Genomic DNA, 19699 nt, shown 5'->3' with positions numbered 1-19699 from the left:
TTTGAGGAACTTGCATGAAAGCACTTAAGTATGCCACCTGAATGCATATGTGACACACATGACAGAAACACTGAGAATTTAACATTAAGCATATGAACAGCAGTTTCCTACTGTGATAGTCACAGAGTGTTCCTTGGATGCAATTTTGTTTCAAAATTCAACATGTTTGCAGTATTGCATGTACTTGGAAAATGTGGAAATAATCAAAATCTTTCTGACTTTTTTTTTTTGCTTCTTTACTAGAATAAAAATACAAGCAGCTCAACAAATTGTGGAAAGTATGAAGTTGCTTCTTTTTTATCGAGAATCACAGAATCGATTCTTGTTATGATTCTCGTAAGATTCGGTTGTGAGAATCAACTTCTCTCATTGTATCATACAGTAAGTGCAGTGACTATGATGGATCATGATTCTCCCAAATCAAGAAGAAATCTAGGCACTGATAATTAATTCCATTCCTCTATCGCATATCCAGTTTGTATTGGAATATCAAAAGATCTTTGGAATGGATTGGAACAATTAGTAGTTTTACAACCTACTGTATTAAAACTTAGCTGTGAGCTTTGTGTATGGGTGTGGTTCTCTGTATACAGAACCGGTGGCTCAAAGTCCCCACCAAAGATGGAGTACTCCCATGATTCATTTGGCGCATTATAAATGTCATGACTATAAAATTACAGGTGTGGAAATCTAAATTAAATTTATCAATGTCACCAATAAATTGGCATTTATCCTGTCAATATCTTGGTAAGTGGCCCAATGAGGGAACCACCACCTCTTTCTTAATTTTTATCATACATAATTTTTAATGAAGAGCAAGATACAGCCATGATGGATGCACCATCCGACTCAATCAATCCCAAGTCAAGCATTTTCTAGTTAATACTTGACGTCATCTAAAAAACAAACTAGACCAATTAAAAAGTCTCGCATGACAAAGGTGTGTATACAAAACCGCCGTTTTTATCTTCCGTACTTCTACGCATCATTAGCAGTTACTTCCAGTTCAAGCAGATTTATCAAAAAAAAGGTAGATATTTATCACGCTGCTGCCAATATTTGCTCTGGATATTGTTACATTGTAACGAACAAATCATCTGAAATACTACCTACACGCCATATCCTTACCACTAACAGCACACCAGACACATCATGCATGCAACCATCTTGCCTGCCTGCCTGCCTCTATAGCACGCAACCCAAGTCAAGCTGAAGTAATTTAAAAGGATTTTCATAATTAAACATGTTGGATACTAAAATTTCAATAAAGTCCTGCACGGCTGGCAGTCTTTTTTCAGGGCTCTGAGATAACAGTATGGCAAATGCTGCGTCCATCCATCAATGACGCACAAATGTTAGCTGGGCAAAGTTATTACTGGCTGCTATGGTATTTGTCTTCAAGTTTGGACATAAATTGGGATGTATGTGCTGATTTTAGTTAATCCTTGACATATTCTTCTCGAAATATTAGGCCTACTTATTCATCTACCAGAGAAAAAAAGAAAGTTGAACAAAACAACAAATAAATATGGACTGGATTTTGGACAAAAAATTTTAACAACTAAAAATACCCACAGGAGATCATTTTTACATACTCTTCAGGCATTTGGAATGCCTTGCCAGCACATGTAGCTTCAAACCAGGATATACAGAGCTTCAAGCAGGGGGTTATTAGCTATATAGGTGCCAACCCATTTAGGTGCCATCCCATCACTGGGTTTAGCCTTGATATAAAAAATCTGTACACAGAAAATGGACCAAAATGACACTCAGATTGAACCTTTCACTGAAACTGTACCAAGCCTTGAAATAAGTGACCGGAAGTAGGAGTAATTTGTTGTTGAGCATTGCTCCTGGTTCACTGGGATTTTATAAGAACCAGGAGCAATTTCTGAAGAATCAGGAGCAATTTTCAAATAGTAATTTATCCTTTTCTGCATATACAGCATACCAGCATTACTGCATCAAGTGCAAAACTGGAACCAGGAGCAACGTCTTAGAAGAGCAATTGAAGGCAAATTTGCTCCCTGCGCCCACTTATTTCAAGGCTTGAACTGTACATGTATACCATAGTAAGTAGTCACAGAAATTTGAAGAATTCATAAATGTGAAGCATTCATATAAATTTGAAGAATTGTGAACAATTTACCACTGCCTCTCATCCACTAATTACTTCATGACATACGTACAATATTAGTGCCTTGTTCACCATATTTTCAGTCAAAACCACATGAATATTCAGCCTACTACATTATGAGCAGTCATTGCAATTAACAAAGGCAGCTCATTAACGAGCATCAATATTAATTGCAAGCATTTTTTCCTTCATCTTGCAGAGCCATGATATAACACAGAGAACAATCAGTCAGCAAGAAAAGGCATACATACATACCACAAAAACCAAATGAGCACTAATAATGACTCTCTAATGAATGTGTGCCTCATTACAGATCAAATGCTAAATTGAAATATGCAAATAAAAAAACCCGCAATTATTTTTGCAAAGTGTCCTTCAAAACCATATTTTTTCCCATTATCCGTCTTGTATCATTTGCTAATAACCATGGCAACTGAGCTTCTTTTTCTCCATCAGGTAACATGGAAATTGCACTGCCAATTTGCGTAGCTTTTGAGTAGGTCGTATTTTTGGTAACGGTACCCTCATTATGTGTTTCTTTCCCTTTCACAATGAATATGAGACAGTAATAGCTTTGTATCTTGTATTTTACATGAACGCAGCTAGTTGATCTGCCGTGGATACAATTCCCAGTCGGCCCCATAATTGCAATAACGTAAACTCCCTCAAATTGGCAGAAATTGGTTTGCCCAACTGCTGTTCCCTGCCAATGTTCTGTAATTTGAGCAATTCTGTATTCTTCGCAACTTCCGACTTCCCCTGAAAGCCCTATTTTGGTGTGCTTTCAATCCCGACGCATCGTGTGACATGTACGATACAGTCGTGCGTGATGCAAGGCTGGCTGGCACAAAGCAAAGCTCTCTGTTTGCAGCTTGACAATTCCTATTCACAGCCCCTGAAATATCAACTGAATGGATCATTCTATTACTTTCTTCTCCGTTTCCAATGATAACCTATTCACTTTTTCATTGCCAATAATTTGATAGCACTTTCTAACATTCTACTCTTTAAAATCGATGGGTACAATCACCTTTCATTACATCTGTTTCTATGTTTTCTGTTAATCAAGTAAAATGATTACCCTACCTGATTGGCAAGTAACCCTCTTATGGAATAAGTCACCTAATTTCTTACACAATTCTACCAAATATTATATGCACTTGCACAACATATTTAAAATGTGACTTAATTAGTTTTATCGAATGAATACCATCTGCAAAGCTGATTAAACATCCCAAACTAAGCCCCACAATCCATTTTCAATTGCCTGACCTCATTCTCAAATTACTCCCATCATTTGGCACCCATTTCTGTACTGAATCTTTTGCAACAATCCCAGAAATCGACTTGAAACACTATGGAAATAACTCCCAACTAATCTACGCAACACATGACAACTTTGTATGGCTTTGTCATTCTACATGACCTGCCGCATGAAACAATTCCATGTATTTATACAGAGACCCAGATATGGCGAATTACTTTCGTTCAGCCTGCATAGGTGTTTTAGGTTTAGAGCAAATAAAACAGCGACTAGCGCATCTGGGAATCGTCTCTGAACCTTACACAAAACGACGGGTTACTGGCTACGTGGGATTTGTGTGTGAACATTGCTGGCTGATAGTCTTGATATTCTTTCGTCAAGCTACAGAGTACACATTTTGAAATGATTTTGATGGTACTAGACTAAGCTGGCCTTTTCCTCAGAACCAAATTGTCTATCAATTGTTGGCTATTACATAAACCTAAAACCCCTCATTACAGTAATTAAATGAAGTAAAACATAACTAACAAAAAAAATTACTCTGCCCCCTCAGAAAATAAAACATTCCAAACCTTTCTTGTGAATGAACAAACTAGAAAATTTCATGACTATTTTAATCAACGACTCATTTTTTATAAATCCATGTTATGTATAAACGTGATGGAACAAATCATGTTATTTCATTATTGATATCCACAGCTATGCAAGAGTGTGCAGCGTTTTCATTTCCCCCATGTCTTCACCAGACCTGAAGAATTGTTATAAATTCAACGAATTTTCCAGGTTTTTTGGTGATGGTTGGGAATATGATGTGAACCTCAAGCAGATATTTTTCCATTTTTTACAGAATTCAAACCAGATTCTTACAAGTATATGGGCCTTTACACATGAAGTAGCTGTCCACTTTCCTGTGTGCATATGCCGCCATAATCACCAGAATGAATCAAAAATTGATTTTAAAATATTTGTGCAAGTCAATGTTACAGCAATACTTGCGCTTATTGATTCTCCAATTCTCATAGAAAATGAACCTATGTGGAAGAATGGTTATAGACCTGGTTGAAGACTGCCAATTTGTGATCAACACACTCAATGAGCAACACCACCATCCACTTCATGATGAATAAAACATTACTGGTTTCCAGACTTCCTTAGTACCTTGATGTATATTTATGATTTTGAGGCAGCATATTTTTAGAAAATTCTTCATTTTAAATCTAAATATGATTCACCTGTATTTGTGCTTTTCCTTTCTTCACAGAATTCAATTATATTAAGAATTCAATTTTAGTAGAATTTTTCAGAGTTGATGTATCATAGAGATGTCAAGATTTGTAAAATAATCTCCTTTTTTCTTGGGACAACAGCGAGCAGATGGTTTAGCGAAATTTAAAAATGTAAAAGATCGGAAGATAGACACCTTGGCATCATATATGCTCAAGGGTACATATGCTCAGTGAGATTTTTATCTACTTCAGTGCTTTATGTGATCTATGGTAATCTATATATATATATATAAATATATCCTTCTTTTCTGTTTCATGCGAAGCCTGTTCAAGTGGAATTATTCGCCAGAAAAAATGCCACAAATTACGAAAATCCTGACTAGACTTGACTTCCCTGGAATGTGCTTCTCTTCTGCATTGTTAAGGCAGGTTGGAAGGGAGAGGAGCATGACCAAGTGGTGTTTGCACTCAAATATTGAGACAAAGAAAGCTGACACACAAGAAGAATGGTATGGGTTCTATAAGGAGATTCAAGATCAATGTATTAATATTAAGTCCACGGCAGTATCTACCTTAATGGCTAAAACTTGAAAAATATGTCTCCTGTCATCCCACATGCCTTAAACAGAAATTTGAACAGCAGTGATAAGTTGTCATTAAATTCATTGAACTTTCACTTTGCGCAAATTTAAGATGTTTGCAGTTACATTACAACACAAATGTGACGTTCAACCAACATCAGCATACTTGTTTAAACCAATGTCTCAGAGTCCAGTTAGACAGCTGTGCTGTTGAAAATCTGCGATACAGAGGATAAGAGATACTACTTCCTGTGTACATAGCTATATTCTAATGTGATGGAGTTACTACCGGTTACACACTTAACATCAACTTGACCTATACAGACAATCCATCATCTTTCCCTGGGTCCTCTGCTCAACATCTACTCAAGACTTTTTCCTGCCAGTCATATTTTTGTTCTGGGTAAAAAAAACTGCCTGTCCTGTGTCCGATTAACTCTTCCTACTTTATTATACACATGATAAAGCATCGATCCTGGCCTGTCAAAATATGTGATGAAACTGTGGTAAGTCACAAATTTTTCGTACATTCAATAAAAAATGCACACTACACCATTGAAATTGGATTTAGGGTTACTGAAAGATGTTTTCTTGTCGCAATAAAATACACAAGATCCTCTTTCGACTACATATCTTTAAATCAATTTCACTGACATACAACTCAGCTTGCCTGAAAGTTTCAGTTATTTTGGTTAGCAATGACCCTCAGTATCATCAGCACCTTCATTATTTCAGCATGAAGATATAGCAATATATTGAAAGCATTTACTCGCTGCGTTATGCTAAAGTGACAATGCTCCCGACGATATTTCCAACATCTTTTATTTTGCTAAGGACTAGAATTATTACTGCTTTGAATCAAAAGAAAATTTGTAGTTGACAAGATTTCAAATTTGTGTTTTTATACACGATGGTGGACAAAATAAAGAAAGTCATTTAAAACTCTTCAACAACACTCATATTTTTTATTGGGATTTTCAGAAAAACCCTACTGTGTTATCAGTATTGCTAACTGGTTGATCCTCTTCCGATCCTAGAAGTTGGGGTGCCTCATTGATATTAATATCTTTCTTCACATAGATAGCCTCCTTTACTTCAGGTTCAGTTATTTTGTCTTCCTTATTAATTACAAAGCATGTCTATTGAATGTTCAGCTAAGACCCATGTATTACTTGCCATTTTGTATTCTTTGAGGCTTTCTCCTTTTTGTTTGGCCTACATTTATGCTGCAATCACCATAACACACGGTCTTGAACTATAACGATTCCTCACTTAAAATACAAAATTCCTAGTGTCAAGGATTGGCAGAGGATCAGCCAGCCAGCATTGCTTATTACAGAGAAGGGGTCCTCAAAAAATTCTGATATTAAACTAGAATTAATCAAATCGAATAATGTAAAGTTTTCACAATAACGATTAAAATCGTTATTGTGTGCAGGCTGCAGAGTGGATTAATGATTTGACTCGCCCAGCAAGCAAACAGGACAGACAATGGTCCTTACATCTGCAAATCAATGCGGGCCCGACGAAAATGTGCCATGAGGGCCCGACTGGCCCATGAAAAAAATAAGTAAATAAATAAATAAATTTAAGCTTACTGAAAATACAAAAAATCTTCCAAGACATCGTCCATACTACACTAATTCATAATGGAGATTCATTTTAAATGCTGATTTTTTCAAAAAAATGTGTTGATTTTCCACTCTCAATTTATTTGGGCCCGCAAAAGTTTGTGAGGGCCCCTAAAGATTCAAGAACAAGGGCCCAAATGGCCCGTGGTCATTTTTGCTTATTTACCACACTGTCTGCACCATAACATGAGCCCCACAAAAACAGGTTGTTGTGGGCAATGTTGAACAGTTTTAGTTACTTTCTTTAAAGGAGTATTTCGTGATCCTAGCATCCTCTATTTATGTCATTTTTCATTAGATGTCCACGAAAAAACCTATTCCCAAAATTTCAGTTGATTCCGATTTTATGCGTCATGAGTTATGCATGATTATGTGTATTACACTGCTCCATAGACAATGTGTTGTAATTTCGTTCTGGTGCACCAGAACGAAATTCAAATTTCACGATATCTTTACTAAACGAATTAATCTGCAAGAAATATTTTGTACATAAACATTATGTAGCCAGAGGTTTCCAGTGATATAAAAATCTCAACTTTTTTTTTTTTGAAAAGTGGGGGATGAGGCTGTGGATCACGAAATGCCCCTTTAAGATTCATTTCTCTAATAAAAACTTTAAGGATTATGCCGTACAATTTCAGTTCACATCTTACATCGTTGAAACTCTCATCGTTTGAATATTCAACATCACTCCCTGCCTCCGAGATGACAGAGCTGTTTTCTAATTACCTCTCATGCACAGTGGATACACATCTAACTAATTCTAAACTAATTTTGTTGTGTGTTAAAGCAAATGATGATTGATGGAGTCCCGGCAATGAAACCAACAATAATTACTTCCACTCAATCATCACTGATTGCAAACAACATTATATTGCTTTTAAAACTACCTTTTTGTACCGTTCTTTGTCACATTAAAATCGCTTTATATGAATTACACAGGAAAAAAAACTGTTTAAATGTAGAATCCAGAAACATGTCAATTTCAATTGTGTTTCATATTTCTCTTTTACGTCACACATTTTAATTCTCTGCTAGTTGTTCAAAAATAAAACAAATTCTTTGAAATGCATTTCATTAAAATCTAGAGCAGCCTTGAAAGAAATATTACAAGTCTGAACCTAATATTTTGACCTGTAAATGGAGAGTTTTAAGTGATTCTTCTTAGCTTGTTGCCATTAAAATATACATTCTATCCTCAAAAGATGAGTAACAAAGCTTAGAGACTTGCGGCATTGTGCATATCGAGTAACAATTTGGGTGTCTAAGCCCACGTAACTACCTTATAGACATTTTAAAACAGTAAAGACTGATTTCAAGAGGATAGAAATCCACCTGCCCTGATTGATAACGACATGTCGGGGAAAAAATTCTAGCGCATTTCTTTCTTATTTCTCTTTAGTACATTGTTGTGAAGCAATATTGCGAGAATAAGTAAGCCTGATGTGAATTTTAATTTGTGCCGCATCTGCCTTTTTACCTACTTTTTCTTAATATTAAATAAGTTTGGTAAAATGCACATAAAGCAGTATTTCACTCATTGTTTTCCTGCATTTTGTAAATATCAACATATCAATGTTTTATCAATTCTGAAGTAGAATGTCAATTTTGAGCATCTGTTATTTTCATGCCACGGCAGCATAGTAACTTAGCATGGGTCCATCCAGGGGTCTGCTTGCCTTAGTGGTTTGATGGAGTCCTGGGGTTATAGCATGGTAGCTACAATCCCTGAAATTTGTCTTGAAACATTAAAGCGTCTTTAATAGGGGAAAATAAGTTCCCCCACTCCCCCGTGCAATGTTGAAACGTGCAAATGTGTTCAGCGTGTCTCCAAAGTGTCGCAACATTGAATGATGGGGGTGGGGAAGGGAAAAGTGTTAATTGATGGCCCAGCTTTCTTCTAATTCCAAATATTGAACATTTTTATCCACATTAAAAATACACTTTTGATTTCATTCAAGATGCCTAAAGCGTTTCAAGGACATATTTCGGGGATTGTAGAATTGCCATGGAGGATTTCAAGGCAGCATAGTAACTGAGCATGGGTCCAGGGGTCTGCCTGCCTTAGTGTGTTTGATGGAGTCCTGGGGTAATATCACGGTAGCTAGAGCTGCCATGTAAGATTTCAAGGCAGCATAGTAACTGAGCGTGGGTCCATCCAGGGGTCTGCCTGCCTTAGTGTGTTTAATGGAGTCCTGGGGTAATATCATGGTAGCTAGAGCTGCCATGTAAGATTTCAAGGCAGCATAGTAACTGAGCGTGGGTCCATCCAGGGGTCTGCCTGCCTTAGTGTGTTTGATGGAGTCCTGGGGTAATATCATGGTAGCTAGAGCTGCCCTGGAAGATTTCAAGGCAGCATAGTAACTGAGCATGGATCCAGGGGTCTGCCTGCCTTAGTGTGTTTGATGGAGTCCTGGGGTAATATCATGGTAGCTAGAGCTGCCCTGGAAGATTTCAAGGCAGCATAGTAACTGAGCATGGATCCAGGGGTCTGCCTGCCTTAGTGTGTTTGATGGAGTCCTGGGGTAATATCATGGTAGCTAGAGCTGTCATGGAAGATTTCAAGGCAGCATAGTAAGGGATGCACCATTAGATATTATCGGGGGGCTAGGGAGTTTGGGTCAGGCAGAAATTTTTTTTTAGCTGCGGGCGGCGAAATTTTTTTTTTTCGCTGCCTTTGGAAGCAAAATTTTTTTCTTCGCCACCTTCGGCGGCGAAGTTGTATTTTTTCAATTTTAATGTATACCTTTATACAGAGCTGGGTAGGGGAAATTTTTTTTTTTTTTTTACTCATCAATGAGGCAAAATTTTTTTTTTTTACTCATCAGTGAGGCAAAATTTTTTTTTTACTCATCAGTGAGGCAAAACTTTTTTTCAAAAACTCCCTAGCCCCCCGATAATATCTAATGGTGCGTCCCTAACTGAGCATGGGTCCAGGGGTCTGCCTGCCTTAGTGTGTTTGATGGAGTCCTGGGGTAATATCATGGTAGCTAGAATTGCCATGGAAGATTTCAAGGCAACATAGTAACTGAGCATGGGTCCATCCAGGGGTTATGCTTGCCTTAGTGTGTTTGATGGAGTCCTGGGGTAATATCATGGTAGCTAGAGCTATCATGTAAGATTTCAAGGCAGCATAGTAACTGAGCATGAGTCCAGGGGTCTGCCTGCCTTAAGTGTGTTTGATGGAGTCCTGGGGAAATATCATGGTAGCTAGAATTGCCATGGAAGATTTCAAGGCAACATAGTAACTGAGCATGGGTCCAGGGGTCTGCCTGCCTTAGTGTGTTTGATGGAGTCCTAGGGTAATATCATGGTAGCTAGACCATGGAAGATAAGGCAACTAGATGCTCATACCAGCCTTACTGACAGAGGCAATTCTTTTCTGACTTTAAGTTTTCTTTTTCATTTTGTTTTGTTTGTTTGCTTATATTCTCCAAAAACAAACGCTTTTGCCGAACCCTGCCCTACCTAAAGATTTCATCCAAAACATAAAACCTAGGTAGGTAGGCTTCCAGTGTAAACTGCATTATATTGATTATGATAGACACTAGTGTAAGGGATGCACCATTAGATTCTCAGGGGGGGGCATGGGAGTTTGGGTCAGGCAGAATTTTTTTTTCGCCACCGCGCGGCGGAATTTTTTTTTTTTTAGCCTCCAAGAGCACAAAATTTTTTTTTTTCAAGCCTTGGCAGGTTATTTTTTTCAATTTTAATGTATATTTTTATACAAAGTTGGGTGGGGAAATTTTTTTTTACTCATCAGTGAGGCAAAATTTTTTTTTTTTTTTTTTTTCTCACTAGTGGGCAAAGTTTTTTTTTTTTTTCTCACTAGTGGGCGAAGTTTTTTTTTTTTTTTCAAAACTCCCATGCCCCCCTGGAAATCTAATGGTGCGCCCCTAATCAAGCAGTGCAATTGATCACCTCCAATCTGTGCATGGTACAAGTCTAGCATAGCATCCACCTGCAGCTAGTGCTAACTATCCCAGTCAGTCAACCATTGCATCATTATCACCCATTCACACTCCCCCCTGATTTGGCCTGTCATACTCTCATTAGCCCCTGTTAGTCATTTTCTTGCCATTAACCAAATGAGGAAGATGCCTTGTTGCTTAGCAACAGCCACATGTTGTGTAGTCCTAACCGGGCGGTTGGGGCAAGCGGGCAGGATGGATGCGTTACCAATGAGACTGTAATGCAGTCTTGTGTTTCATCGGATTCGCCCATGGCACCTCATGTACACATCCTCTTTAGGTGTGCATGTTGCTTGGGCAGCTGCTTGTGGACAAGTCTATGTGGAACTGTGTCATGGTGCACAAATCCCATCCCCACTCAACCAACATCTACTGTCTCTCCTAATGAGGAGATTTTAACTTCATTTGTCTGAGAGCCTGTATATTGATCTAAGATAAATGTAAACAGATGAAAAACTCGCACTGATTGCTCATCATTTGTGCGTAAGCATCTGGGACAAAATTCACTCTCGTTTAATATCGAGTAAAACAATGCAGAGCGGCTCTACTCTGCCATTATGATAGTGTCGATGCAATGTAAATGGCATCATCAGCATCATGAATGGTTCAAATGACATATTCAAGTGTAATTTGCATGACCTTTTCAAGATGTTGTCTATGAACCCACACATTTACCAATTTAATGTCTCCTTTCGATAAAAACCCGTTTGATCATTGAAAGCTCCAAAAAGAATGGAATGAACCACAAAAGTATTAACATCTTCCTATATATGCAGTTCATGAAAAAATCTCAGTGAAAATGTTATTAAAACTGTCGCTTACTCATCTATAATTTTGCATACTTTTCTAGCTTGCTCAAATTGGAATTATGATAAAATTTGAATTATAATAAACCAAAATGTTTATTTAATAATGCATTTTTTCTTTTCAACCGCAACCGCCCCTGTTGTAGCAGTGTAATCAATGCTATCCAGACACTGTTCTGACTAGTACTACAAGCTTCATAAAGCAGCCTCAGACAATCTAAATATTAGCTTAAATTTTGCCAATAATACACACATCTCCTGCTTTGGATGATAACAGCTGCCGCCATGGTGACTACGCAACCATGGTGATCGTCAATTTGTGAAACCAGTTACCATGGCAACCATATAGCTATTGAGAACACCTCTAAACTTGGCCACCTAAGGGCTCTTAGCTGTGCATCTTTAGAACTCCATTGCCCTTGACCTTGCTCATAATGGTTCCAATTTCACTCAATTTCACTTTTTAAATTACTCAATGGATAAAGTTTAATTCTTGCTTAGGGAAGACCACGGGTTCGATCAGAATTTCACGCCGTGAAGGATCAAATTTAAACCCACCCCAGAAAATGATCTACTCAAAGTGGTTGGGAGCCAGTTTTGTTCCTTGTTTGTAGACATTACCACACATCAATTTAGGAAGACAACATTAGATGAGACAAGCAATCCTGTAGTGTTCAAAGATACCGACAATACACTAGCTAATATTGTATGTACATGCCAGGCATCTGACCGAGTCCTAATGAACAAATGAAATCATGTATGAAAAGAACATTATTACCAACTGTTAAACTACAAACAGATAAGCTTTTGTATACCAAGGACCCTAGTTTGGGAAGGTGCATTTGCATGATACAACATTTTGCACCAAAAATTCAAACATTTAAGCAAAAATTGTCATAAAATTATCTTTTCCATAGTCTATCGCACACACATCTTTTCATATAATTTGCACCTAAATGTCAGTATAGAAATATGCCTTCTTGGCAGCAGCAGAGCGCCAATAATGCAATCTTTCACAACCTTGATGAGATGAATTAGTTCATATTTGCAGCAAGGGGAGCTGTTTGCGTGTAGGTATGTCTCCATCCCTCAAATTGTAAGTGCTATAATGCAGTAATATATCAAGGTGACACTTTGCCAACGTCACATAACCAGACCAAAATGTCATTAAAGCAAGCCATACAACAAGCTCCTCTTTTCTTTTTCATTTTCGTGCTAATATCACAGAGCATAATCATCTTCTATTCAATTCCAAATTTTCTCATACGCACAAGGTAATAATGTAATTTTCTGCTCTTTTCTTGAAAATGTATTTCTGTTATCTGCCGTCCTTTATTCCTCTATTTCAATTGGCTGATTGACTTGGGAAATAAAATCCTATTGGATTTGAAATTTGTTCTGCAATCCAAGCAGAATTTTCATCTCTGGGCGGCTTTATCTACATCTCCCATGTGTCAGCTTTTCTTCTTTTTTCTGTTAAAGGGCAATCTGCAACTGATTTATCTAGCTCACTTTACTTGCATACAACTGTAGTGGTGTATACCTTTAGTACAAGACAAAGTTCCTCACAGATGTTTGTGTGTGTGTGCATTTTGATATGCTTTTCACTGTTCCGGCAAAGATTATACTTGATCAAGAACCACATTTACATAATCAGTGTTTTCTTTCCACCAAAATGTTTAATGCTCTAATTTATACTTAAAAGGGAATAGCACTTAAATGATAACTGATTGCTGAGGCTTTGATACACGTATGACTGATTATCTTTAGATGACTGCTAAACAGGTGTTCTTGATTGTTACAAATTTGTAACCATTATTAATGCGTCATTTTCCATATCATTTGTGTAAAGCATAGTATAGTCCTATCATCAGGATTCAGACATGTTTTTGGACAAAGTGGCCATAAAATGATGTTATTATGATTTGAGTTCAAAAGTGAGGTCTTAATTGGATCAAGAGTATCTCTCAGACTGATTAACCCTAACCCAACTAGGACTCACTAAAGCTCACTATTAAAACCACTCTGCGTGCATGCATTCCACGGGACTTGATGACGCAATCAGACCAAGTCATATATACCCAGGGAATCGTTGNCCGGGCCACAGTCACCTGTGTAGCTACATGCTGGGGATCTTCTGCATGGCATGCGAGGGGTCCCAGGCTCGAATCCCGGGGGTGCCAAGTGACTTTCTTCTTCATCTTCTCTCCTTTTTCGTTCCTTCTTTCCCTTCCGATAGCACAAAACCACGGGTAGGGTTAGGGTTAAGGAAAATTACCCTGCATATCCTGCCATTTTTATCTTTTTTTCCCCTTTTTTATTTACAGAGTGTCTAAAACGTACTACGTAGGTAAGCACAAACCGTTTATAACCTTGATTTAATCAATATACACTCATTCCAAACGTTCCCTACAAGCTGATGTGCACACCCTTAATATGTTCTAATGCGCTCATCTTGCACCATAGGGAGTTATAGAAACCTAGTAAGATATGCAGAAATCAGACCTGGCTATGTTATACTTTATAGTAGAAGTCATAGCCCAGGCAATCTAACACTCTATTTCCTTTACAGATATACCGAAAAAAAGAAATTTTCACAGTCTAATTGTTCGCCCTTATTAAAATCTTCCCCCCTAACAGTTAATCAGGATATAGAAAAAATATGAATTCAACTAGATACCTATGCAAAATTTAAATTAGAAAGTTTAAAAAGAAATAATAGCTTTGAAATGTGAAAAATATATCCCCACAAAAAAATCAGTGTGGCAGCTGTGCATGGGTAAGGGATCTTCACCTGGTGAGTACTTTCGTTCAATGTGATTTGTTAAAACTGTGGGATGCTATACAAAATGCCGACTTGGGTAAAAAAATAAAACCAAGGTGGGAGCGAAACAAACGCCACAATGCATTAGGTCTATAATTGGCTGCAGTCATCTTGTTACTATGTGATATACCGGACTAGTGTGCCCCACAAAAACATGTCTAGTCTAGGAGCAAAGAGACGCATCTACGTGTCACAAACCTTGACAAGCTTGTGGTAATGGCAACACGTTACTTAGCAGGAAATTTGATGTTTCAATGCCATATCTTACTGATGAATTGATGTGAAGATGATATAGCTTGAGAACATGGATGCACAAATTTACTTCATGGCCAAAACAGTATTATCTTATTTTCTTCGCATCAGAAGTTAACTCTCAGAACAAGGGTGGCATGGATCACCAATTTACAGAACAAAAGGGTTCAACATCTCAGCTCAACAAAATGTCAAAGTATATAAACCAGCTTGTTGTCACACAATCTAGCAAATAAAACCAACAAATATATTCTTGTTCCAATCTGTAATGATTTAAAATAAAATTCAACATAAATTTGCATTTCACTAACCATTCTGTTGTGCTGACAAAAAATGCATGCATAACCACTATCTATGCCCCAAGTTATGGACTTCCATATTCTAGTGCGATTTGCCCACCTCATATTCCCTTAAGAGACAATTGTAAATTCACCCCAACTCCTCGTGCCTGCAATTATGGACTTCTTTACTCAATATGAATATACATCAGTGTCGTTCACCTCCCACTATTATGCAACAAATACTATACTGTCTTCTGTCTCCCTGTATCGAGTCTCTAAACTATTCTATTCTAGCCATTTCTATCGTCTCTCTTTTCGTTTTTATGCTACAACCAAACAATCAATCCCTTAGGCTGTTGGAGGTTAATACCTTGGCCTGTATCTTCATAATCAAATCTATTGCATGCATCCTCAACCATTTATTATAAACCCAACCCTGCCAATTCACCGTTAAAGGTAACAAAACGGCAAATCCCTGTGAAAGCCGCCAATCCTGTTACCCTACTTCCACTATGGATGCATGATGGCAAGGATTCATTTTTTTAACAGAAAAACTAACCACGCTTCACCGAACCTAGGGGGTTTCCAAAGCCAATGCAGTACGTCTTGTCTGAGTAATTGATTGTGTGTACCTTGAGCCTCTAACGTAATCCTCCAAGCTAGAAACAGACAACACATTATGATGGCTACGCTCATTTGGTGCCACATTATTGTAATGACGATGGAAACGAGCAGAAACCCAACCACATGCTGTGTCTCCAAGCTAACCAAGATATATGAAACATAGGCAGATAGGGTTGACTCTATTATCACTAATGGTACACCGATATCATTTCACACCATCCACATAATTCATCCAGCGATCCTAACTTTCCAGATTGAATATGGGCGATATTAATGCACATATTCCATCAGTAGAATGACGTAAATTAATCAGATTGAAAAATGGCTATCCAAACAAAATTGCACAAGCCGGTCAGGGCATTCAATGCTCAAGTGACTTGTCACAGGTAAATGATATCAGTTTATTATATCTTATCTTTTTTTAGAAGAATAATAACCAGAATGGGCTTGTCTTATACAATCAAGTAGGGATTATACATTATATGATCTCTTAAAGCTGTTTCAAATATTATTTAATATGGGCAGGGCCACCCTCACCATTAAGTATTTTCAGGTGTGATTTAAAGCTTGTGAAATATCCTGATAGTAGTAGAAAATCCTGAAAACAGCCTGATATTGGTCTAAAATACCCCCCAAACAGGCTATAAATAAATAAAATTGCATACATTTTGGCCACAAAAAATCCTGAAATCAGGAAAAATCCCGAAGAATCACATCCCTGTTTTTTACTGCACACATCTTCTTTGAAATAAACCAACTTACTAACCCAGCCAAACAAAATAACTTTGTGCGTGATTGTTAAACAAATGTCTACTACTGTAAAACAGTATCCACAACCACATATATTCACTAATTGGCCACCATTAATACACATGTCACTTGTATGACCCACCCTAGGACCCCCGGGGGATGTGCGTCATGGTTGGGTCATTTACCAACCAATCAGTGACGCAGGGTACAGTCATTTACTCAATATAGTGCGTCACAACATACCCCGAGGGGTGCGTCAGTGTCAGTCACTTTACCTAGGTGCGTCAATGGTTAGGTGCATCAGTGTCAGTAAAAATACCTAAATGGTGAGTCAAATTTTTCGTCATGAGGACAGTCATAATCCTTAACATAAAAGGTCACAATTTTGACGAGGGGCTCAGTCATTGTCGGCAAATGTCCGTCATTGTTTAGACGCACATGTGGGTCATGGTATAGTTAAATCCGACGCACCTTTGTAAAGTGACTCACCACTCCCGGGGGTCATGGGTGGGTCATACAAGTGACATGTGTATAATACACAGTAAAAAAATCTTGTAGTTTGTTGATCCAGTCATCAAATACCTTATGAATATATATAATGTTGATTCCCAGCAATTCATAACTTAGCAAATTAGCCTATACCATAAATTGTAAAATAGTACTGCCCACATTTCGTTGGTTTCCAGTATTTACGATGTTTTCAAAAAAGATAAATAGTTTGTCCCTGAAATTCACTTAGAGATAAGTGTGATATTCATATCTGTATATATATTGTACCTGTTAAATAGGCAGTATATTAATGAAAAATTAAATTGATTGAGTAGCTATTTGAAAAAACCGCAACCTTGTGTCAAGTGTTTGCCACTCGTGCTTGACCTTCAGTTCTGAAAAATCAGTCAAAATAAACTGTGAAAATGCTGAAATAACACATCAAGATGATAGTGTAAAAAAATCCCATCTGTAATAGCTGCCTGGTGCCATATGTTAAGATTTGTACAATACAGAATGCAGAAAATGTCAAATGTCTATAGGGCAGCTATTGCTGATAGGGCACTAATCCCTCCCTATTAATCATCAAAAGCTTGCTCTTTATTTCATTGATGCGGTTTATTTGTAAATTAAGACCCAGGTGCAGATTCTTGTGCTTATTATTTTATCCATTTCAGCATTAATCAGTTTGTATCTGTCTATAGTTGCTATTTTCTCTCCTGTGCGTAATTAGCAGACAAATAAAATGCAATTTTCCACGAAACTTGATATCTTTAGATGGATGCACAATTGTACATGGAAATAATGTGAATGTAAACAACTAACCATTAGGCTGTTGCCATGACAATGATGTTGTCAACAATGTTTTTTATGTGTGTTGCTGTATTAAGGCCGTCAACTTTAAGGGTAGACGAGGTATTGTTGGTCGAAGCAACCTAAACATCGATTTTTATTATCTAGATCAATATATTATTGAAAATTAATACCTTGATGTTTTGCAAAAGTTCATTCTACAAATTGTATACTTTGCAAACTTGCTTAATTTATTGTTGTTAATGAGTTATGTACGTTTTACAAAAGTGTTGTTGTTTCAGCCCTCTTTACAACGTAACTCAAGAACCGCAGTACCTATTAAAGTATATCTGTGATATTTTAATTCTTCTACACGCTCGCTATGAATTGAGCAATGCAGTTTTTGCCAAAGTTCACTACCATTCATAAGATGTTGTGAACTACCAAATCACAACAGTTTAAAATAATTAATAACCTTAAGGGACAAAATTATTACTTCCTTCTCTGATGCAACATATGTTTAGAAAGCTGTGCATGGTGTTGCCACCTTTTATGTGTATCATAGAGTTATATCCAATGACTTGGTCTCCGAGAGATGCAGAATATCATAAACTGGTATTTTTGTTAGCCAAATCCAAATAGAAATTACTGAGATTCGTGAGTAATTTCTCAGATTCGTGAGTAATTTCTATTTGGATTTGGCTAACAAAAATACCAGTTTATGATTTCAACAATCCTACCAAATGAATCTCTTTACTGATGCAGAATATCATTCTGTGCCAATCCTTCAATATTATTAGGCTATTCCAGTTGAAATCCATACACCCTTATGGAAAATATGACCTTAATATACTACACAGGGGTTATAGATTTCAACTGGAATGACTCATTCAGGTAACTATGTCTCCCATAGGGGGTGTATAGATTTCAAATGGAAGAGCCCACTTTAAGATTAGGATGTCTAGTAGGATAAGAGTCTGTGTTAAGCTCAGTTTATACAGGATTTACATTTGCCCAAAGTCATTTGAGTTCTTCAGGAGTGCCCATACATTGCTAACAATCAATTTGGCACAAGCGGTGTCGGTTCTCGAACTTGTAGGCCTCTAAGAAAACAACACATACAGGCTCACCTCAAACTGATTAGTACTGTACCCATTTATGTGGCAGTCAGTGTCTACATTTATTATAGATGTGATATGCAATATTGTATGACCAAACCAAACAAAATGATGACAATGTTGCTTTTAGAGTCACAACCAGGGGCCAGTTTCAAAAAGAGTTAAAATCTGAAAATTAACTTTACAGTCTTTGTTTTGTTGGCTTGGGTTGTCACATTTCTGTCTATGCTCACATTACATATGCACATCTTCCATTGAACATTGAATTGGGCTATTCCATTTGAAATATACACTACCCCTGTGAAAGATTCTGGTAATATCTGCCACAGTGGGAGTATGTATTAGAAATGGAATGAACACATTAGGCAGTTCCGTTTGAATTTCATACACCCTCTGACAAAGATTCAACCTGAATCTTCCACTAAGGGCGGGTGAGTTTTGAATGCAGCTGCCTAATGTGGTCATTCCATTTGAAATGCAAACTCCCTCTGTGAAAGATATTTCCAGAATCTTCTACAGGGGTAGTGTGGAGTTTAAATGGAATAGCCCATTGCCACTGAGACTCACATGGTACCAGTACTTATCATTTTGAGACAAACACTGAGAAAAAGATGAGATTTATTACCTCTACTTTCTTGTTTTATTTTGTCTCGTAGTACATTTAGCTCGTATACTGTGCCAAACTCCTCAAACATCTCCTTTAGCTCTTCCTCTGACATGGCTTTGGGTATTTGACCGACAAACATCTTGATTGCATCAGGGTCTGGTGTCTGTTGTTGGTGTGGGGGTGGGGGTTGCAGAGAGTGTTGTATCGGCGACAGCCCACGCGGCTGCTCCAACATTTGTGAATTCATTTTTCTGTTGTGGTTATATTTTTATCTGCAAGATATAAACAAATATACAGAACACATTAACAAAGATACATATTTGTATGCCTTAAATCTAAATTCATT

The 19699-nt window shown here is 37.4% G+C and overlaps 1 protein-coding gene across 21 annotated transcripts in view; it reads right to left on the bottom strand.

The window, feature by feature from the left end:
* LOC140138118 (CUGBP Elav-like family member 2) overlaps positions 1-19699 on the bottom strand; it is a 229497-nt gene that overhangs the window by 92390 nt on the left and 117408 nt on the right. For all 21 annotated transcript variants that reach the window (XM_072160020.1, XM_072160040.1, XM_072160019.1 and 18 more), the window contains one exon: positions 19372-19625. In XM_072160020.1, the coding sequence (XP_072016121.1) occupies positions 19372-19600 (229 nt within the window). In that variant the 5' untranslated portion in view covers positions 19601-19625. The remainder of the gene's footprint in view (positions 1-19371; positions 19626-19699) is intronic.

This window comes from Amphiura filiformis, chromosome 17 (genome assembly GCF_039555335.1).
Source record: "Amphiura filiformis chromosome 17, Afil_fr2py, whole genome shotgun sequence".
Taxonomy (NCBI): domain Eukaryota; kingdom Metazoa; phylum Echinodermata; class Ophiuroidea; order Amphilepidida; family Amphiuridae; genus Amphiura; species Amphiura filiformis.
Note: the sequence above shows the minus strand (reverse complement) of the source record. Positions and strands in the feature narration are given on the sequence as shown.